This window comes from Centropristis striata, chromosome 14, assembly GCF_030273125.1.
Source record: "Centropristis striata isolate RG_2023a ecotype Rhode Island chromosome 14, C.striata_1.0, whole genome shotgun sequence".
Classification (NCBI taxonomy): Eukaryota; Metazoa; Chordata; class Actinopteri; order Perciformes; family Serranidae; genus Centropristis; species Centropristis striata.
Window position 1 is genome coordinate 4,894,822 of NC_081530.1, and position 23,466 is coordinate 4,918,287.

The window sequence follows — 23,466 nt, forward strand, 5'->3', positions numbered from 1 at the left end:
AGTGAGTGTGTTACTCGAAGTTGAGTTTCCCGACGGCTGCACAACTCCAGAAAGTTTGGTGGAATAAATGGAATTGGTGCCAAAGCCAGAGTGGTGTGGGAACATTTTCAGATTACAGCGGTATGAGTGAGGAGAACTCTACCTGTTGCTATGACAACAGTGACATCACACACTGGCAATACAACCAACCTGGAAGTGCTTTTATGATGACCATCCCTCCCAGTTTACTCAGCCCCACACTGCATTTACTGTCAATCTTCCTGCCCGTCCACACACACTCATCAGATGCGCAAGTGGACACGTTGTGGTTGTAATGCAGACTTTATGTACGTTTTTGTGTTGTGTTTAAAGTAATGCTGCAAATGTTAGATTGGCAGTATGAATGAATGAAAAAAACTATATTTGCCAAACAGCCATTCCAGCTGTTTATATATTATTTACAATGTAAAATAATATAATTCAAAATATTTATCTCAGTGCATTTTTTTGTTAACAGAGCCTGAGAGACTATTTGATTTGTTTTGATTGTAATTTTTTAATTTATGTTTTATTTATCTAGGATTTTTTAATGTTTCTTTTCCACAATTCAATTCCAATGTGTAATATTCTTGAGATTAAAAATGAATTGCTGTTGAAAAGGATGTACTTGGATTTATATGCTCTAATATCATTATATCAGGGGCATAAAATGGTCCTTAAACGACATCAATGATACTGTCGTTTATCATGATAGTTCGTGGGAAAATATATCGTCCTAAAAATGTGTTATGGTGACAGGCCTATTGGCCGATGCTTTTATTTATTTTATCTTGCTATACTTCAAGTGCATTTATGTTTTACTATTATAGCTGCATGCATGTCGTGTTTTTATTTAAGCTTTCTATTCTTTTCTTTGATAAATTTATAATAGAACATTTTTCTTTCTTTTTTTGCTTGGGATATACGGACTATGAATTACAATATACATTATTATATATGTGTTATTCTTCTTACCTGAAAAAACGGCTGCTGAAGAGATTATTCCTTTTAGTTCATGCTACTGCTGGCAGATCTTTCTGGTTACTGTAATTCCACCAGTCAGAGGGCCGGCTGGTATAAAAGTCACTCACTGCTGCTTGTAAAGCTTCTTTACTGTGAACTCAAAGCATCAACATGTTTTCAACTTCGGAGGATTTTTAAGCATTTGCGGGAAAATCAAAGTTAACTTTAAAATAAAAAAGGATTTTTAATAATACCTTGAAACAGAAACTGAAACTCCATGTAAATGTAGACATCCAAGTGTGTCAGTAAACAAAATAAACATTCAGCAACTAAAATTGGCTTGTATATTACATCCAACAGTGTTTTAGGGACTATTTTCCCTCGAGCAGATAGCTGTCTTCTTACCTGTCAGCCTCCTCTTCTCAGTGTCCTCTCCTCTGTGTTTTGTTTTCAGGTGGAGGGATGGCGCGGCCCTTTCTTCTCTTCCTGTCTGCCGTGTTGCCTTTACTCAGAGCGTCTGCCTATAACACATCGGCTGGTAATGGCTTTGCTGTCTCAAACGTTTTCTCTGATGCAATGTCTCCAAATGACTGCTGTCTTTTTTGTGTCTTATTTCGTGAATGTATGATGGCGTGCACACAATTTGACAAGTGACAACAAAATGTCTCCTTATGTTTATCCAAGAGCCATACTCTTTCTCCTATTTAAGAGAACTAATGGCCTCAGTATTATTTCATAGGAATGTTTGTTTTGTCCTTTAAAAATAAGTTTTTACAGTTTGGTTCTAAACCTTTGAAACACCCCACAAATCTTAGATTTGTTCAGTGATACACCTAACCAGGAAGTTTTAAACATAACCACTTTGCCCTCACTGAACAACCACTGAACGGTGGAACGGGCTGATAACAACCTCCTCAACTTGCCATCAGAAACCACGATCACAGTCACCATCCAACGTGAATATTAAGTAGCCATGTGGAACACGCAGTCTCTTCACAATATGATTCCATCAGACTTTATATCTACACTGTTTAACCCAAGTCGGCACGTATGCATGCTCCCATTATGTTTTACAGACATTTGTAGATTACTAATAAGGTAAAACATTTAACATTTATGCTGCATTTTGCTGAACTTTCATTCCCTTTGTATAATGCATCAGGCACTTTCCCCAGAACGCCTAATTAAGCCTCAAAGTTATTCCTGCAAAAACCTAAGTTTATCCTGTGAGATACAAAGCCCTGAAAGGCAAGGTGAAAGAATTTTTTTTGTTATCGTGTACGAGATATTATCTTGTATGTACGAGATAATAACACACTACACTTTTGGTCTACACTGCCCCCCCCAAAAAAACATTTTCACCATGTATTTCAGGGCTTCTGTAGAATGTTAATCAAGAAGAAACCAACTGCTCCAGATGCTGCGTTCATCGGTGTGTGAATGAATTCCCGATGGTGGAAGGTGGCATAGTTTAGGGTAGCCGCTGCCACCAGCATGAATGTGTGTGTGAATGGGTGAATGAGCGCAGTCTGTAGTGTAACACGCTTTGAGTGGTCGCAAATCGACTAGAAAAGCGCTATATAAGTGCAGGTCCATTTACCATCCATTTTGGTCGGTACTGAGGCTACGTTTACACGAGGACGGTCTGAACAGAAGACGCAAAAGTGACGTCGCGTCTTCACTTTTTATTCCTCGTTTAGACGAGCGTTTTCGGGAGGAAATCTGCTGCATACGGTGACGCAAAAGTGTGTGAAATTCGATTGTATGCATGCCAGGCGGCATCACTTAAAGCGATAAGAGCATCTTTGGGCATGCAGAAGTTTTCACACCACACATTTTCATCAGCTACTCCTTCCACAAAGTTATCCACCATCACTAGATCTCCCAGGTCTCGTTCACAGCCGTCTGGCTCTCCTCCGACGAATTGCTGCATCCAGAATGTGATGGAGGTAATTCCAGATCCTTCTCTGTTCACTAATACTATCTGTACATATCCTGTACATTTGGTGGAAAGACTCCTGTAAGTTTATTAGAGCTGCCAGAGCAGCTTGAAGGTCCGGCGCATGGAAATAATCCCATGTTTATTTATTTTCCTGTACTGGAGCATGTATGTGACGTAAACACATACGTGACGTGAGCAGATCTGAGCAGAGTTTTGCGTCTTGGCCGTGTAGACGACACGCTACGGAGGAGAGGATTTAACTTTTCCACTTTGGAAGGTGGTTTCAGATTTTTGCGTCTTTAAGCCCCAAAAACGCCGTCACCGTCTAAACGAAAGGCACTTCCGATAAAATATTTTGTCGTTTTTACCCGCGAGCGTCCTCGTGTAAACGGGGCCTCAATCAGCATTTTTTTTAGGTTTTCACTACAGTTATGTCTCCGTCCCTTTTCCCCATGCCACAGCGGACAGGCTCTGAGCATGAAAATGCTGTCACAGCTCATACTTGACAAGCACCATTTTCCACCTCTAACAGCCCAGCTTGGCAGGCAGGCCGAGCCCCTCATTTATAAAACAGTCTGCAACCAGTAGGAACTGAAACCACTAGTGAATAGTTGCTGTAAACATGTAGTGCTTATTAAAGTCCTTTTTTATACGAGCTCCTGCTTTGACACTAATGCTCTGTGGCAGATGTCAGATCTCTGTAATACAGACATAAAGCTGTCGTCACATTAGTGAGCTGTCATTTCCTCTTTTTGCTGAGTGCTGGGGGTGGTGGGGGTGTTTGCTATGGGAGTCACGTCTGGTGGTCTTTCCTGGCCCCTAGTGACAAATTTCAATGATTGTTTAGTAATTCTGGTATGACACTGTGGGTGAACCTGAGTTGAACAGAAGACTCCAGATTAATTATTCCCAGTGAAGGAAAGACCGTAAGAGATGGAGAGACTGAGAAAAGTCAGATACACAGAAAATACTTGGTGTTGCTTGGGAGAAACCAAGCTTGCAGGAAATACAGAATGCCAGCACACCCAGGAGGCTCCGAAGAGCTGGTTTCCCTACACTGATTGATTTCTTGTGCTTTAATGGCCACAGTGTGAAGTAAAATGGTGGGAGGTGTGTATCAAGGGCACTTCCCATCTACATCAAAGCTAGGCTGACATCTTCATCAAAGAGGCTATTACCATTCTTCCCGTTTATTTCTCCCCCTCTGTTGTGTGTCATCTTTTTTTCAGCCCTTTTCTCCCACACCAACCTGAGAGGCTGATGTCTCCTCAGTGGAGTTAGTCTAATGTGTTGGTCTAATCTGCCCATAACTATTTAATTGTTTGTTGTTTAAAGCAGTAGTTCTCAACCTTTTTGAGTCCAGACCCCCAATTTAACATGCATGTTGCCCGCGAACCCCGCTCACTGAACAGAATCTCACACGCACAGTTCAGATCATGCAAAAAAAGAAACAAAATGACCAAAAAACACTCAAAATGACCACAAAATGACCAAAAAAGACAAAATGACCAGAAAAGACACAAAATGACCAAGAAGACACTAAATGACCAAAAAAAAGACACAAAATGACACAAAAAAGAAAAAAAATTACCAAAAAAGACACAAAATGACTAAAAAATGACACAAAATGACAAAAAAAAAGACACAAAATGACACAAAAAAGGAAAAAAATTACCAAAAAAGACACAAAATGACTAAAAAAAAAGACACAACTATTAATAATTATTTAAGCAACAGCTTTTCTTTTTTACAATAGATTTTTTGTTAAAGTTACCTTTAATGCCAAACATTACCCAGTTATACACTTTCTGATTTTCAGTGCTCCAGAACTGGGTAAGTTTCCCAATTCTGGAGCACTGAATATCAGAAATTGCAATTAGAATATATCAAATTGGGCTTTAGATTCATTTAAAATTAAGGAACCATTTAAAAAAAATGTTCCGACATTCTCCCAATAACACACCAGGTTTTACTGCATAAAGCTCAATGCCAGGGCTTTTTATAGAAGTCTGTTTGTCCCACAACAGCTACTCACATACCAAACAACTATATAGAACTTTCTAGTACCTATAAAAAGTACCTATAACTTGCAGTTTAGCCAAAATGCAGGTGGAGAAGAGCTGGAACAAATTTAGGTTAAATAAGATAAAATAACATAAAAATATGTTATTTGAATAAACTAAAACTTTAAAATTCTCAATAAGTCTAGAAGTTTAAAGCTCTGTTTGTAATGTTGGTCAGAATGGGCTTATAGCATGAGATTCTGATACCTCTTGTATAGAAATGACATATTGTCATAGTAATGGTGCAACAGTCCCAAACAGCAGTAATTCTTGAGGAATTATTCTTTGAGGAACATGCATTTTTGCGAAGAATATCACGAAGGCAGTGGTTAGTTAACATCTTGCTTGAAAAATGACTAATTTGAATTTTGTGGGTTGAATTAAGATGAGCAAGTCACTGAAATCATTAGAGCCATGATTTATCATCACACAGAAACTGAACCAGTTGATTTAGCTCAGAATTTATCAGAGAAAAGTGCAAGCCGCTTTAAAACAACCAGAAGCACAAGGAGAGTTTTTGCTTTTTTTTTTGCTTGTGACCTTATAATTAAATATTCTCTGATAAAAGCACATTGAAAAACACAAAGCATGTAAACATTTTTTAAAGCAGAAAGTATTGAGCGGCTTCTATATCGCTATAAAAACACACCCTAGTCTAAAACAGTCTAAACATGCAAATTGTGTCCTCCCCACTATGCAGGCCCCAAATGTAGATTAATTCTCTTATCAAAATATATGGTAACACTTTACAATAACCAACTAAATTATGTTTATAGATGGTTTTTAAACCAATTATTAACCATTTACAAAGTGCTATACATATTTAATCTTTAAATGTTTGCAACCAATTTCTTAAAGGGATATGAATCATTAACATACTTAATATGGTGTTAAAAATGTTATAATGAGTGCAACCAAAACTATTAATAAACTATTAATTATAATTTAATTGTTTGTTAATGGTAAAGTAACTATAAACTTATATTAAAATACCATCTATTTGTCATTTATAAATGGTGTACTTAGATAAACATTAATACATTATGTATTTACCATTCTAAATGGCCTATATAATTTACCAAATATACCAAATACATTAGTTATTCAGGAATTTCTTATACTACTTTACCTCATCACCACTAACTTAAGTTGCCCTCTTTTCTGCTAAAGATGTATATCTGTAAAACCATAAATCTAAAAAAAAACATATTAAGAAACTGTATAGTTAAATAGTTTTAAACAGTAATTTCCCAAAGGTTACACAGGTTTAATTCCACATAGCCCAAACAGCATTAAATAGTGCATTTCTTTCTAAGTATTTTCAGTGCTTAATTAATCCACGTTGGTGCTTTAGTGAGTATTTTGGGAAAGCTATGTGGGATTGAGTCAAGATAAACTCCAGTGTGTTCCAGAGAATATGTCACCTCATGCAACAGTGTGATCATTGATGTGTTTTTGGACAAAAATGGAGCTGGTTGGCGTTCTCAGTGGATACACACACACAATGTTTGCTAGAAGATCACTTCATTGTTGGTTTGCCCTTTTCATGGTATTTTTTGGTCATAAGAAAAATACCTTGATCATTTTTAAAATGTTGGGTTCAAACTCTTTAATTTAGCTGAAATCAGTGAAGCTATCATTATCCAACATCAGGAGTGATTTGCAGAGCAGTCTGTCTTTCAGCTTATTAAGAGCCTGCATATTGAAACAGATTGAAACGGGGCTGGAGGGAGGGCTGTGTGTTTCCCTGCTCCACCTGATGGTGTGTCTCTCTTTCAGGTTGTGCTATCATCCGTCCTCCCAGAGATGGAGGTATAAGGTACAGAGGTCTGACACAGGAGCAGGTAGGAATGACTGCTGCCACATTGTAATTACGAGACATTTCATGCTAGTATGCTTGAAAAAGCACACTATATGTTATCCACCGGGCTTAATCCTAGATTTTATTCTTCAGTTTCTTCCGTGGTTTTTTTTTGGTCAGAGTTTTGGTCACACATACACTAAAAAGGTATCAAATCGACTGGCTCAGCCATTACAAGTCCCTTTTCTAAGGGTTTCGGCAAATGGTTTTCAAATTATTCAGCAAAAACATACCAAAAAATCCCCCCAATGTTACCCTATGGAGAGGCTAGAGTGGATGACATCATCGCTAGAGTGTAGAGGGAGACTAAATTTGTTAAAAAATACATTTGGAAACTGCGCTTGAGCCAGCAGATACCACTCTACAGAAATAATTTATACATTGAAACGTAGGATAATTCGTCTTCTCACTCACATTCGTTTGCTAAAGCTGTCAGAGTTATAGTTTGAGCGTAGGACGCACAGATGATCCACCAACACGTCCACAGCCTCAATGACTGCCATGTGAAAAAGGAGGGAACATTTCTAGAAGACAGCAGAGGTACCAGTTTCTTCTGATCGCTCTAAAAAGCCAATTTCTTCATTTTTCTTCACAAAACACACATGTAGACGTTCAGAAAGAACTCAGGATGCTCAAAGTGAAGTTCAATCATAGGAGCTACGGTTTGGCCAAAAATGCTTTTTGTTCGAGGGGACCTGTTTTTGTCTCTCTCTCAGTGGCGTCAAATGTCACAGGAGCAGTTTGATTGCTCTGCTCTGATTGGTGGCCACCACCTGGCCCTGGTTGCTTGGCTACCAAAGCTTGCAACGGTAGAGATAATATACTGTAAACTACTCGGCAGTGTCAATAATGTATGGGTGAGAGTCACGGGCCAGTCAAGCTCACTCTAAATTTCTTTAGAAATTTGAATATAATACCTTATAATACCTATTTGCATTGTCATGATTCCTCTTTTTTTCCTTTGTTTTATATTATTGTCTGAGAATTTTAGAATCTAAAAAATATGCTTTCACTCATGTTAATATAATTGATAAAGAGAGTTTGTCAGTCTGATCAGTAAATACATCAAATCAATGTTATGGGATGTTTCAACTGGTGTAATGATTCTGATTCTTTGTGTGTGTGTGTGTGTGTGTGTGTGTGTGTGTGTGTGTGTGTGTGTGTGTGTGTGTTTAGATCCGCAGTGTGCAGGTGCTCCCTGTAGACTATGAGATAGAGTACATCTGCAGGGGACACAGGGTGATTGTGGGGCCCAAGGTCAGGAAGTGTTTGCCCAACGGCACGTGGACTGATCTAAGCCAGCGCAGCAGATGCTGTGAGTTTGACCTCATCCGACTCTCCACTCTATCATCGATCACTTTCACTCAAGACACCTGAATTTCATGTTGAAGAGGGCTCACCTCAACTCCCTCTGTCATCTGTGTTTCACTTTAGCGGCACAGGAAATTACAACTCTGATTCCAAAAAAAGTTAGGGAGCTGTGAAAAGCTCTGCCTCCACCTATCAAACAAGTTGCAGTTTGTGTCTGAATTTATGTCTGATGCATACAAAGCCATGACATGATTTTAATCTTGATTTTAATCTCATAGGATGGATCTCACATTTTTTGACAGACATATCACAATGTATGAGAGTAAATGGAGTCCTTTCAAAGAAGCTTCACACTTCTCCAGGGTCACCTCAGTTACATACACACAAATAATTGTCAAAGTCATTTGCAGATAACTCTAAGTAAGCAGGTGATGGGCCAGTAGCTGATGACTTTACATCATGGTGCAGGCAGTCTTTTCTTGAACTTAACATGCTTAATACAAAGGACATGATAATTGATTTTAGGAAGTCGGGTCCGGGTGCCGTTATTTGGTTTTTGCAATTTCCTTTTTTCCTTTCTCATTTATTGATATGACGTCGGACACATCGGAAGCGGGAAAATAAAAGTCCCGTCAAAATAAAAGTCCCGTATTCATAAGTACTTATTATCAAGCATAAAAAAGAAAAAAAAAGTATCATCATACACAGTATAGGCTACTGTTCTCTGAACCATGCATGGTTCAAATTTATAAGCATAATTATTATTGATTATTAATTCTAATCATAACTAATGCCGGCGGGTGAGCCTGATGTTTGGGAAGGCTATCTGACCACATGTTATACAGCCCGGTTTTCTAAATTTTTCATTTTTACGTTGGAGGTCAAAGTCAATAAAGTTGATATCCACTGAAGTTACCAAATATAGTTATTCGCCCGATAAAGGGTTAAAGTTCCCGAAAAACATTTAAACTAACCCATGTCAGTTTAAAATGAAAGATTCAGACTCTTTATGGCTTATGTTTTCAGACACACATTTCAGAGAATCATTTTTATAATATAAGGGAAAGTTTTTTAACGAACCCCCACATTGGTCCGGTGAAATCTGTAAAGCAGAGCCCACACAGTCCTGATGAATATTAGTGGGGGCTGTCTAAATCAAACAAACAGGTCATGGTTGAGGTTCCAATGTTGCCTTTATATTGTGTGATATGGTTTGAGAAAAGAAAAGAAAGAAAGATCAGTGAACACACACCATTCTTAGGAGCAGTGGGCAGCACATTAATGAGCAGTGGGTGGTGATGTGCCTTGCTCAAGGGCCTGTCAGTCCTGGGATTTGAGACTTTGTTATCGTATAGGGCATTGAGGGCGTTGAACATTTAATCTTGACACTCATACCTTTCTGCTGTATGTCTCTAAGTTGTAACAAACTACAGATTTACTGTTAAGTTGGTATTTAATGTTTTTTTCAAGAAATGCTTTTGTGATTCTAAATCAAATGTCCTATTCATTTTAAATTGCGAAGCATAGGACTTTTGATGTGAATTTTTTAAATATATATATGACATAATTAGGGCTTCACTCTTGACACTTTTGTTCTCCCCGTGTCAGCGTGGGTCTCTTCAGGTACTCCAGCCTCCTCCCACAGTCCAAAAACATGCAGTTTGATGACTCTAAATTGCCCGTAGGAGTGAATGAGAGCATGATTGTCTGTCTCTATGTGTCAGCCCTGTGATAGTCTGGAGACCTGTCCAGGGTGTACCCCGCCTCTCACCCAATGTCACTTCTTGTTACTTAAACTTAATGTTACTTCACACACATCATACAATTTATTATTTTAATGATCTGTGCACATCTTTAAAAATATGTACTAAAATGCCCTTTCATAGTGACTTTAAAGAAAAGAAAAGGCAGAATAGGGATGAGGATATGGCGCATTTATGTAATATTTTTAATCAATACACAAACATACACACACACATATATATATATATCCCGTGGCAGGGGAAATGGAGAACTACGCTACCGCTATGAAGTAGATTAGATTCTTGTCCAGTTGAACAGCCATTCTGTGGGCATGCCTGAACACAACAAAGAAATCTTTCAGGCTACCCTGAATTACCTCAAGATGTCACTGTTGTTCTTTTATATGAACTTGACTCTTCAGTCTCATCATGACACTGTTCAAAAATTCCAAGCTGGTAGCTGGCAGTACAGTTGTAAAGTGGAACAAAACAGTTGTATTTATTTATTTACACTAGAAGTCACTCAAAGCTAGCTTTGATTGCATTCTTTAATTTGAATTAAAGCCCTATTTTAGAGTGTAAAAATGTTTGCACTGGCTGTATTAAATCAATCTTCAGAAAGTATATAAAGTAAAGCCTCTTGTGTCTTTCTGTTCTAGTGTTGTTGTGCCCTCGGGTGTGGACGTCTTTGGAAAATGGCCGGGTGTCTTCTTGGCCCCTGGGGCCCCCGGTGGAGGGGACTGTGCTACATTACAGCTGCCTGCCTGCCTTCATCCTCATGGGCCGAAACTCAACACAATGCAATAAGATGGGCAAGTGGGACACACCTAAACCTGTGTGCCACTGTGAGTCACTTGCATTGGTTACCTTTACATTGGCTGATTAACACAGTCTTCAGGGACAAACACCTTTTAACAGTAGAATGTCTCTACATGACTATAGTAACGTTTATACAGCCTTTTAGTTTGGCTCTCGTGTATTTTAACATTGTACGTGTGATAAACTACTAATGCTGCCTCCAAATAAGGTCTCATTATATTTTCTAATTATCACCATTCTCCAGAAGATAAGTTACTACTGTACACATCTCAGACTGGACTTAGTTGTTCTTACGCTTATTCAGATAATCTTTAACCCTTTATCGGGCGAAGAACCGTATTTGGTTACTTCAGTGGGGGGAGGTAATATTTCGAGAAAAAAGTAGCAAATTTACTAGATTAAAGTGGCAAATCTACAAGAAAAAAAGTTGCAGATTTAAGAGATTTAAAGTGGGAAAAAGCATTTTTTTTCCTGGCAAATTCACCACTTTAAATCACGTAAATCTGCAACTTTTTTTGTTGTAGATTTGCCACTTTAATCTCGTAAAAAATGTTCTCAAAATATGACCCCCCTCCCCTGGGTCCGTAGGTTTTTTTTTTTTTTTTTTTTTTTTACATATTCTTGCAGTATGTAATATTCTCTAGGGTTGAAATTTGGAATTTGCAAGTATTTCAATGAGTGGGGTTAAAACTAAACTGTGCTTTGTCTCCTCTTTTGTGTTCCCAAAGATGATCGTCACTACAAAGGTAAGAACACTTTCTCTCTTCTCACTCTTCTTCTTTACATCTTTAAACTTGTCTGACTTTTGCTGTGCAGTAGTATTTGTAACTACCCCTACATATTATGGTGCATTTGAGCATTAATACACCTTCAAAGAATTTAAACACAGCTGCTGTGAGGAATAGATTTAAAGCATGATGTGCTATGGTCACATATGATTCACTTGTTAAGTGGTGTGGTTGGGAGGAATGGGAGGAAAAAAGACCTTGAACTGGAAATAAAAACCAATGTCGTACATGCCTAAGTGGAGATGTTCTAAATTTACTGTGATTTTAGAAATCCTTAGTTTTCACTTCCAGACAGTGTTTACTTGCTGAGCACATTGCTCAGACCATTGAAGCCTCATATTAGCTTCTTGCTGGAGTTACACACTGTCTGTAAGATACAACACAGTGTTAATTGATGACCTGCCATGAGAACAGGCTTGTTTTGTGTATTTTTACGTGCTTTTGTACAGACTGTGAAGCCATTCGAGGCAAATTTGTGATTCAGGGCTACATAAATAAAATCACATGAGATTGAATTGAATTAAGTGTTTTCCAGGCTCTTTTGATGCTGTGTGCTTTAGTTGAATGAATTCACATAAAATCAAGCAATTTGGTACCTTCCCGCAATATTGTGATTAGTTACCCTGCAGGATTGTGATTAGTAGGTGAGTCATCCTTCAGTGACAGTACTCCAATTTTACCTCATGGTGGCGTTATTGTGCTGCTTCAACATGCTAAAGCTGTTTCCAACCCAGAAGAAGAGTGGGTGGTAGTTTTTAAGCCTTTCAAACCTCACAAGTCTTTGTTCAGAGTAGAGGTCATTGAGCCACCATTGTGGCTGTGTGCGGGTGGTAATATCCTGTGAATAAGCAAACAGTAAACAGCTGCTGTGGTAATAGTATTATTTTTTGACAGGCATGTTCTAAAATTAGGACTTTATATCCCCAGAGCCGGATAACAGCAAGACTGCTTGTCTGTGGAAAAACAAACAGGATTAAAAACATCCTTGTAGCTCATTGGTCCTTACTGTAGTTTTCTCATCTATTCTGGTTTAAATATACAGTTAGTCTTTCTATTCCAATACTATTTTTTTTTTAATTCAGCAAATATTGTAAAAATATCATCTTCGTGATATCAGTGTGCAAAATGCTGTTCATGATGTAAGTTTAAAGTGTTTCTGACTGCTCAACACTTTCAAGAAATCCTTGATTTCCATTTATGTGTGTGTGATTTGCTGATAAATGTAACCTTCACCGCTCTAAAGGACTTCACTTTTAAATTATCATTAACTTCATTATCATGAAGTTAATGTTAATTGAAGAATGTGTTTTATAAAAATGAAACAGTCAGCATTTAGTTTGTTACATATGTTTCCTATGGACAGCAGCCAGGCTGGCAGCCTCTTCTCTTATTCGCCTCCTCTAACAACGTCCTCTCCGGTTTCATTGCCTCTGCCTGGATGTCTGTAGAGGCGTCTGGTTCAGAAACTAACATTGATGCATCTTCACATAATCTGGAATCAAATGAAGTGTGTCCTGTGTTGTGTCTAGGCTATAGGCTCTGAGGAAAGATGGCCAAAGGTGCCAATAACATTACTGCTTGTGTGCTTCTGTGTGCATGCTTTCTGCTCAAAGGAGAAACTGAGGATGTAGCTTTTCATCTTTGAAATCACCGTGGACATCTTGCCCATGGAGATGCGAGTTGAGGAGACAAGGAGGAGACATGAGGAGGGAGGAGTCGAGGCAACAGACATTTAACAAAAACACAAGTAGTTGTGTCAGAGTTGTCATTTCAAAGCAACATCAATTAAATATGATGTGGGGCACAGCTGCATTAGATTGATTGTTTTGTTGAAACCTACTATATTAGAGCAATGCTCATGACAACTTATCTGTAACTCAAACATCTCTAACACTCTGTAACATCTGTAACTGTAACATCTTAAATAACTAATACAACATATACTCCAGCTGTAGTTTTGTATATTGTAGCCTCTTGTATACATCATGACTCTTATCATTCACAAATCCAATTTCTAACGCCTTAAAAGGAATTTAAAATTTCCAGGTCAAAATCCGGAGGAGAGAGGAGCCACAAATTTGGAAATTTGAAACTAAACTGGTCAAAAAATGTTTAGTGCTGTGTTTAACAGTGGAGGTTAATAATAAAGTCCTTAAAGGTCAGAAAAGGGCTTTTAAATATTTTCTACCAGAATTTCATGGCCTTGTTTTGTGTAACAGCACTAACAGCGGAAAATAGGAACAAGACAAGACTAGTTGTTTGACCCCTGATTCATTTGAAAAGGTTTTAGAGAAAAGAAGTGAGAGTTCAAACCAGACTTTAGTTTGAGGATCACATCTATCTATCTATCTATCTATCTATCTATCTATCCATCTATCCATCTATCCATCTATCCATCTATCCATCCATCCATCCATCCATCTATCTATCTATCTATCTATCTATCTATCTATCTATCGATCTATCGATCTATCGATCTATCGATCTATCTATCTATCTATCTATCTATCTATCTATCTATCTATCTATCCATCTATCCATCTATCCATCCATCCATCCATCCATCTATCCATCTATCCATCTATCCATCCATCCATCCATCCATCCATCCATCTATCTATCTATCTATCTAAAATAATGTATCAAATATAAAATATGTATAAAACACTCCAGCTAGAATTGATGCACTAGTACCAGTAGGTGGTAATGGACACTGCCTTCACTAGTAGTACTAGAATACTGTAGAATAAGACGAGGATATATGACAATAGCATCAGTTGGATATGATTTCCTTTTAAATCCGTGTCAGATCTGCCAGAGTGCCTGAGTGCTGGTGCTAATGTGTTAGGATGTGAATGAGCTCCCCCTAGACATCCCTCTGCAGGATTATCCCACAGTGTGCTGTGCAGTGATAAATGGCATGTCAATGCCTCAATCTGCCCTCCAACTGTAGAAGAGGGCTGGTGAGACACCGAGACAAACAGTGTGGACAGAGGAGATAGGAAAAGGAGGCGATAGTAATTATATAGGTTGAAGTAAAGCAGAGGGAGAACAGTGAGATCAGGGAAAGAGACAGGAGAGAACAGGAGATTTATGTTTCGTATCTCTTCAGCAAATGGTATTGTGTAGATGTTTCGAATAAGGAGGGAGAAAGCTTTTTGCACTTTTATTACAGTCCAACTGACTCCAGCTGGGTCCTCTCTGCTCCAGGCTTTGGGGACACACTGTCCTCCATTCTCCTCTTGAACAGCCCGAGAAAGGCAGGGCCATATTTATGAGAGAAAAAGTGGAATTGAGTAGCCAAGGCCCCAACATAGCCTGAAAAAACAGTGCAATTTTGACGTTAAAAAAGGCGGCAACCTCTGGGTCTGAGCAGGGAGGCAAACCAGGAAATGCCTTAAGCTGCATTCTACCGAAAAAAAATCCAGCAGGGGGCGCTAAGTTTGGCTCCAAAAACATTTCTGTCAATTCATTTAGGACAACACTATGGTCTCAATCACTAGTAAAAAAAATCTTCAAGACAATTTGATGTTAAAAGTTCAAATAATGGTCCCATTTAAAAGATAATAGAAGATAAAGAATCGTATGATTTGGACCGTGGCTACCTTTGATTGACAGGTCACTAACAAGGTGAGTCATCATCAGGAGACAAGCAGAACAATGCGTATCCATGGCAACATGTCAATAAAGTTATATATATAAGGACGTTTACCGGTTTGGTCTCATAACTTTGACCCTTTCACACTATATTTTCACTTAATGACAGTTTATTTGAACGTTTTGTTCAGTACAAATGTCTTGTTCAGCGTTTGGTTGGACTAACAGACACTCCAAGGAGTCGCTGTTCAATTTTCTGAGGTCAGTAACGTACATTTTGTTTTTGTTTTTTGCTAGCCAAAATGAACATCCCAGTTAATGGTCCAGTTAATGCTAACATGAATTAGCAGTAACTTCTCTCAGGCAGGTTGAGGTGTAGAGAGGCTGTAGTCAGTGATCAGATCCCTCTCCTCCTCCACAGTCCAAATATGGTCTGCTTCCTGTATCAGAAACAAGATGGCGACGAGTGTAACGCTGAACTCGATGCTTCCAACGGGCCACAAACCAATGGGTGACGTCACAGTGACTACGTCCATTATTTATACAGTCTATGGTATAAAAACAACAAATGAATAGTTTGACAGAATATTTCCTGTATCAAACCCCCCTCTCAGAAAGGACCACTCCTGCGGTAGGGTCGGGCCGTAGGGGCAAAAATGGTATTTCACTCAGGAAGACTCTCGTCATAGATTTAACCATTTATTGCAAGAACGGTTTGTACAGTTGTATATGGCGGTATTGGTTCATCTGTTGACAGCTCTCAGCAGTAATGGTGTAGCATGCTATAGATCCCCCAGGACATGCAGATTACAACCTGAATGTACATGTAATGATACTGACATCTTGCAGACATTACAGCAAATATTTCATCCTAGAGCTAGGGACGTAATGCTGTAAATTGCACAAGGAACTCTCTGCATTATAAAACATTTTTGCATTACAGTTTTTCTCAGTCGCGTTGGTGCATTTCTCACATCACTATTAACATTTGCACAACAGTTAATGCATTTCTCAAAACAATTAGGACAAACTGCAAAACCTGCATGATAACCTGCAAAAGTGTGTCACTTGCTCAAAATGGATCATAGCTCATTCCTCAAAAGCAAGTATTCATGTCAATGAAAGTGTCATCAAGATGAAAAGGCCTGACACCATGTTTATGAACAAGATAGTCAAATGTCTCTGTCATGTTTTCATTATGACAGTTTACTCTGGAAATGTTTTCCAATGCAAAAAAAGTCATATCTTGATGACGCTACCTGAAAATGCTCCAGACAGCAATATATACTATTTACACAGCCATTTGAAAACTACAGTAAAGTTACACATTACTGTATTTAGTGAGGTAACTGAGTACAACACATTGAATATTTATGTTTCATATTTGTACTGCATATGCTCTTTGCAATTGTAATTTGTTCACAGCATTGTGCAATAGAAAAAATACACCCTTGTTTACAACAAATATAAAGTCCCTTTGGGTAGAGCTGTGCAAAACTGTAAACAATATTGTAGCACATAACGGAACTGAACATACAACAAACATAGTACTGTAAAAATCATTCATGCACATCCAGATATTCCTCTCTGTCTGGCCACATAGTTTCATCTACATCACAGCCAATATCATCTCTGGCACTGCAGCGAGGAAAGTATCTCCTCGATTTACGAATCCACCCTCTGCAGGAATCAGCTGTGATGTCATCAAATCAAAATCAAATCAAATCAAATGGTCTTTATTGTCATTATAAAGTTCACTATACAACGAAATTGAAAGTGCCACTGCATAAGGTGCATAGTTATGATAATCATAACACAAAACAACATGAGTAAAAAACATTTTAAGAAATACCGAGCTAAACAAGGACAAGAACAAGGACATGTGATGTAATAAATAAGTATAAAAATAAATAAATGGCTACTTAAAATGCTATAATTTATACATGAGGTAAATTGAGTGTTTTGCACATGTCATCTACTTCCTCCCAGCACCATCACCCCTCTTCCACGAGGCTGACCTTCCATTTCTGTGTCACAGTATTGTAGAAATGGTCCACACTATGTCCTGCTTGGTTCATATATGTTGTAAAGTGTTTATGGGTTTATGGCATTCAGCTCTGAGTGATTGTAGAGAAGTGGCTTATCATCGGCTGCAACTACTGTAATGCTTCACACAGCCTTTCTTATCAGTGAAAGCTGAGGTTCACCTGAGAGACATTTTCAGGAAAAAAAAAAGATTTTAAAAAATGTATAAAATTTGCTTGACAGATTTTGACAACTAGTTCAACATTTTTGTGTGTAATGACTCAAGCAATGTAATGAGGACTATTCGTTTTATATGGAATGACTATCCAGCATTCACAAGTATAGTTAATTTTGACTGACATGACATAAGCAAATAATACAGTTATAAAACAGCAGAGTTGTATGAAAACAATTGAGGCATGTCCAAAAGCATTTGCAATTTGTTGTAAGGAATGAGAAACTGCTACATTTACTAGACAGCTCAGCAGCTTGTCAATCCATGTCTACTACAGCTACGTACTGATACTCTGATGTTGTTATTAATGCTGTGATTTATTGGCCTGTCAGATGTGTCTTCCTCATTTAGATCAGTTTGGAGCGGGTCAGTGCAGGTGAGGTGCCCTGTGGGACGTTATGTGAGCTGATGGTAGCTGCCCTGTTGAACCGGGATGGACACACTGTGTCTTTGCCCTGTGGAAGAATAACACATGCTGCTGTTAGATCAAGTGTGAGTGCTGATTAGCAGCAGGTGAAGAATAATTTACTGTTGTGTACACTAGGGCTGGATTTAAAAATAATGATATTTTATATTATTTTTTATATATTAATAACTTTGATATCAATTAATAAATTCCAAGCTCAATCTTTATATTCACCATATATATACTGTATATGTATTTTCCCATTGTTTGTGTGAAGCTTGAATCTGGCTTGTTAGTCTTTTCTAACCTTTATTCCCCTAGATGCATGACCTTTAACCCTGCTAGTCCTCGTTAGTCTTGTGTGACTCTCCAGGCCGACATCATTTAAATCATACAGTTTAAAGGGCACAGACAGAAAAGACAAACAGATAGGGACCGATAACAGATAACTTTTTGGTATCGCTTTATAATAAGGTCCCTAATAACCATTAATTAACAAGTAATAAGGCATTGTTCTCGCTTTAGATCCGGTAGTTGCAAAAAGCATAGTTAACTTATAGTTAACTTATAATAGATGAGCAATAAAGTATATTTTAATATCAATAAGCAAACAAAATAAGACTAATAAAGGCATGGCAAAGACATAATGGGTGGGTCATGGGTGTTTGTAATGCCATTATTAACACTTATATAAGCTTATAAACACACAATAATGTCAATAAGCATCTTGTAAGGACTTACAAGGGCCTTATTACTTGCTAATTAATGGTTATAACAAGGACCTTAATATAAAGCGTTACCAACTTTTTTAACGTCAACATCACAATGCTGTCATCACAATACCAAACAGAAAACAGTTGAAACAGGCTTATCCTTCATAGGCCACTGTACCAATCCCAAAGGAAAAATTAGTTGCTCATGTGTTGCTTAATCTCGTCTCTTGAGGTCAGTTTGAGCTTCTCATATTCGTATCATTCTGTGATCATTTGTTTCTGAATGAGGAACTGAGGAGATCTCATAGGTGTATGCCCCTGGTCTCAATTATGTCTCAGTTCAATTCTCCTTCAAAATGATAATGACATCATTGAGATCAGGGGCATAAACCTATGAGATCTCCTCAGTTCATCCCACTTCTCGAGTATTGCTCAAATGGTTTTCTCAAATCAAACTTCTTTATCTTAGTTGTCTCTTTTTAGCTTATCTCTTGCTCCTAAGGGTCCCTTAGGAGAAGTAATTCAGAAACAAATGATCACAGAATGATACGAATATGAGAAGCTAAAACTGATCTCAAGAGACGAGATTAAGCAAAACATGAGCAACTCATTTTTCCTATGGGATCCCTCGTTTATCAGCGCCATCACAATTACTGTGCTGTTAAAGACACTCAGCTGCCAGGACATTTAGCTATTGTATGCTACCAACTAAAGGTAGTTAGCTTCAGTTCCAGCAGTATATTTTAATCTCTGCTGCTCCAGCTGCTCAGACAGAGAGCCCACAGTAACGTGTGGAGCTCTGAATTTCACAACAGTGTATTCACAGTCACAGTTCAACAGTGTTAGCTGAAGCCGGCCAGCTGGACAACAAGGTTTTTGCACATGAGATCAAGAGAAGACTACACAATGGATAATTAACATACACATGCCACCTGCTGGAAAGGGGTGTGAATCATTTTAATGATGGTAGCTCACCTCAGTTTTTCTAATTTGTCAAAATGACGGACGGCCTTCAGAAGTTTCTGCCATTATTAAAAATAATGGTGGAAAACATGTGGTAAAGGCAACCCCTGGTCAGGAGCTGCTCTACTGAAAGCACCACAAAACCCAAAGGCATTTTGGATACCACAGATCTCTGAATACTATTGTTAATGCAAAAATGCAACATGGTCTCACAGGAATCCGTGAAATAGCCACGGATTTGCTTGATTCAAAATCCGTGGAATAGCCACGGAATCACTCAAATTTCCGTGAAACTGACACGGATTTCGCTACAATGCAAGTTAATGACAGTCATATCCCGTGGCTATTCCAACATACAAAGTGATTATGTACATTCACTGAGTGAATATTTAGAAAATAAAACATATATTTCTCGCTAGAAATGTAATCAAAATCCATTTTTATGCAGAAACAAAGTCAAAATATTGTTTTTTTTCACTAAAAATGAGAGAACTGTCCGCCATGTTTTTTATTCTGACTGCCGGGACCTTGAAAGTCACATGACTTGGAACAAACCAATAGGAAAAAATATCCATGGAATAGCCACGGGATATGACTGTCATTAACTAGTTTCACAGAAATTTGAGTGATTCCGTGGCTATTCCACGGATTTTGAGTTAAGCAAATCCGTGGCTATTTCACGGATTTCTGTGAGACCAGGTTCCAAAAATGTTATATGATGCAGATTTTATAATCTCTTTCATTTACAAGAAAAGTTGGTATTGTAACTGAAATATATGCAATCAAATTGGATCGGATCGTAAATCAAATGGAATCGAGACCTTGTGAATCTGAATTGGATTGTTTCAAAGAGTCAGTGAGATAAACAGGCCTAGTGTCCATGCATATTAGAGACAGACTGGTATTGTGTTTACTGCTGTAAGGAATTGCCAAATAATGTTCGAGACGACTACTCAGATGATTCTGTGTAACAAACCATCTGTCAGCATCAGATTAGCAGATCATTGCTTCCTCAGTTAATATTCTGCTAATCTGAGTGAAATGACTTGTGTCATATTGGTGGTATTGTTCCATAACAGACTAGAGTTGAAATGTGCACTGAATCAGTTTTTGGCATGTTAGAATCACTGTGTTTATTGATGGGCTGAATTGCTGCGGGTATGGTTATATTAAAGGTCAAATACTCATGATCTTCCAGTAAAAAAGTGCTGGTAATTTGTTTATTTCACATATAGAATATAAAGACATCATAATAGCCTAGATTTTGCAATTCAAGGTACCAATTTATTTATTTACACACTATCAAAATGAAGGCAGGCACTGGCATGTAAATGTGTACTTCCATCTAATAAGTTAGTCTAAGAATACTAAACACTATTTGCTTGCTCTCCATAGCAACAGTGGCATTCAAAGCGATGCATGCTACAGCAGAGAAATAAGCTCTTCAGTGATAACACAGTCACGATAACTATGAGAAATAGAGGAGCCAAAAATAGCTGAACAGGTTCAGCCGCGTGCCCCTAGACAGCCAGGGAGATTAGAGTGTGTTTTATGGATGCACTCTAGATCACATTAACGTTATTACATTCAAAGGGAATGAGCAGAGAGAACAATGGAAGAGAATCGAGCTGAAGGGAAGGAATGGAGATGGAAATGGGCGAGTGGGCAAACAGGACAGAGGATGGATAGGGAAATTGGAGGAGTGAAATAGAGCAGAATGAGCAATGCACAAGTGTGAAAAAAAGAAGGGGAAAATCAGCGTAAAGGGTAATGTTTGACTGTCTGAGATGTTGATCAAAGAAGTGGAATACTAGGAGGAAGTGGAGGATGGCACATTCTGTTTCTGGACTGATCCCAAGTACCTGGAGACCAAGTGCAGAAGGCTGAGTGTGCAGAGAGGCTGGCCATCATCCAGAGCAGTCAGCTGGTGGTCAGCGAGGAAATGAGCCGCATGGATGGACTTCTGACTCTTATTATACTTAACTAGCCATAATGGCTAAGTTAAAGGTTCAGCGTTTATATACAGTACAGGCCAAAAGTTTGGACACACACCTACTCATTCAATGCGTTTTTCTTTATTTTCATGACTATTTACATTGTAGATTCTCACTGAAGGCATCAAAACTATGAATGAACACATATGGAATTATGTACTTAACAAAAAAAGTGTGAAATAACTGAAAACATGTCTTGTATTTTAGATTCCTCAAAGTAACCACCCTTTGCTTACTAGAATATAACACATGTTTTCAGTTATTTCACACTTTTTTGTTAAGTACATAATTCCACATGTGTTCATTAATAGTTTTGATGAATCACAATGTCAATAGTCATGAAAATAAAGGAAACACATTGAATGTGAAGGCGTGTCCAAACTTTTGGCCTGTACTGTATACATAAAAGAACTGATAAAGTGATCAAAATCTCTGATGCATTCAATTTGAAGAAGTTCGACTTATGAGTGTGGATAAGACCATAATATATGCACTCTGAGACATATTTTTTTTATTTAATTTATTCACACATACTGAATTACTTTTTTTCTAAGTAAATAAAAGCACATGGCTATTAATGCACGATGATCGTCCGGTGCAGGAAGTGGCCTTTAGATATTTGATATTTTATTCAAATATACCTTTGCATGCATAAATGTAATTTATTTCATTCGTTTATCACACACTGAATCACCATTGTTTCATAGGGTGTGTGTGTGTGTGTGTGTGTGTGTGTGTGTGTGTGTGTATGTCCAGCATTAGTGAATGTTCCCAGAGGAAGTGAACAGCTATATACTGTTGTAACAGGCAATGTTTGAGTTATTCATCATTAGTGTTTCATGCAGCATTAATATTGCGATATTAATTTGATGCTTGAGAACAAGCTGCTGTAATTGGTGTAATTGGATGTGTTCATGCTTTAATGCAATTTTGCAAAGTTTTAAATGAGAATCGTACTGTTTGTCATGAGTATTATAGATTTTTTTTTTAATTGTGTTTGGCATTTGTAAATAAAAAACAAGTGTTCCAGTGTCTATACTCTAGTTACCATGCAGAGATACTGTAGAAGTGAAGACATGGTTGTTTTAAAAGGCTTGGGGCTTGAATTAATTCACAGAAATCTTTAAATGCATTGTTGCTCTCCAACTCTCTGGAGCCGCATTGCTAAATTGACAATTTCACATGGTGTTATCCTTCAAAATTAAATCTTGCGTCACCAATATGGGTAGCAGACCATATCTGGACTGTGGAGGAGGAGAGGGATCTGATGACACTGACTACAGCCTCTCTAAACCTCAACCTGACTGAGCGAAGCTGCTGCTAATTCATGTTAGCATTAACTTTAGCTTTAACTGGGATGTTAATGTTGGCTAGCAAAAAACAAAAACAAAATGTTACATACCTCAGAAAAATGAACAGTGACTCTTTGGAGTGTCTGTTAGTCCAACCAAACACTGATCAAGACATTTTGTGTGAAAATATAGTTAAGGGTCAAAGTTATGAGACCAAATCGGTAAACATACTTTTTTCTATCTATATAACGTTACATATAACTTTATTCACACGTTGCCGTGGATGCGCATTGTTCTGCTTCTCTCCTGATGACAGCTTGCCTTGTTAGCCACCTGTCAATCAAAGGTAGCCCCACCCCAAATCATATGATTCTTTATCTTCTATTTTCTTCTAACTGGGGCCATTATTTACACTATTAACAACAAATGTCTTGAAGAAGATTTTTACTCATGATTGAGACCATAGTGTTGTCTTAAAAAAATTCTGAGGGAATAAATCAAGTGAGAAGTTTTCTCATTTTGCATTGAAATGAATGGACAGAAATGTTTTTGTAGTCAAACTTAGCGCCCCCTGCTGGAATTTTTGGTAGAATGCAGTTTAAGGCACTTCTAATGCTATCTTATATCTTACACTAAATATGTTAAACTTTCAGTAAGTTCCACACAAATTAATTTTCTCACTTTATTCAAAATTGAAATACGGAATAAAAGCATTTCATCCACTGGATTTGCCA

At 37.9% G+C, this 23,466-nt stretch overlaps 1 protein-coding gene across 2 annotated transcripts in view; it reads left to right on the forward strand.

Moving 5' to 3' along the window:
• The window catches only part of gabbr1b (gamma-aminobutyric acid (GABA) B receptor, 1b), a 143,198-nt gene that overhangs the window by 27,542 nt on the left and 92,190 nt on the right, over positions 1 to 23,466 (forward strand). Inside the window, exons 2-6 of one of the 2 annotated variants that reach the window (XM_059350575.1) lie at positions 1,436 to 1,519; positions 6,766 to 6,830; positions 8,024 to 8,162; positions 10,560 to 10,745; positions 11,448 to 11,465. In XM_059350575.1, the coding sequence (XP_059206558.1) occupies positions 1,444 to 1,519; positions 6,766 to 6,830; positions 8,024 to 8,162; positions 10,560 to 10,745; positions 11,448 to 11,465 (484 nt within the window). In that variant the 5' untranslated portion in view covers positions 1,436 to 1,443. Of the gene's footprint in view, positions 1 to 1,435; positions 1,520 to 6,765; positions 6,831 to 8,023; positions 8,163 to 10,559; positions 10,746 to 11,447; positions 11,466 to 23,466 lie in introns of those variants that run through there. The other variant, XM_059350576.1, reaches the window with a different exon arrangement.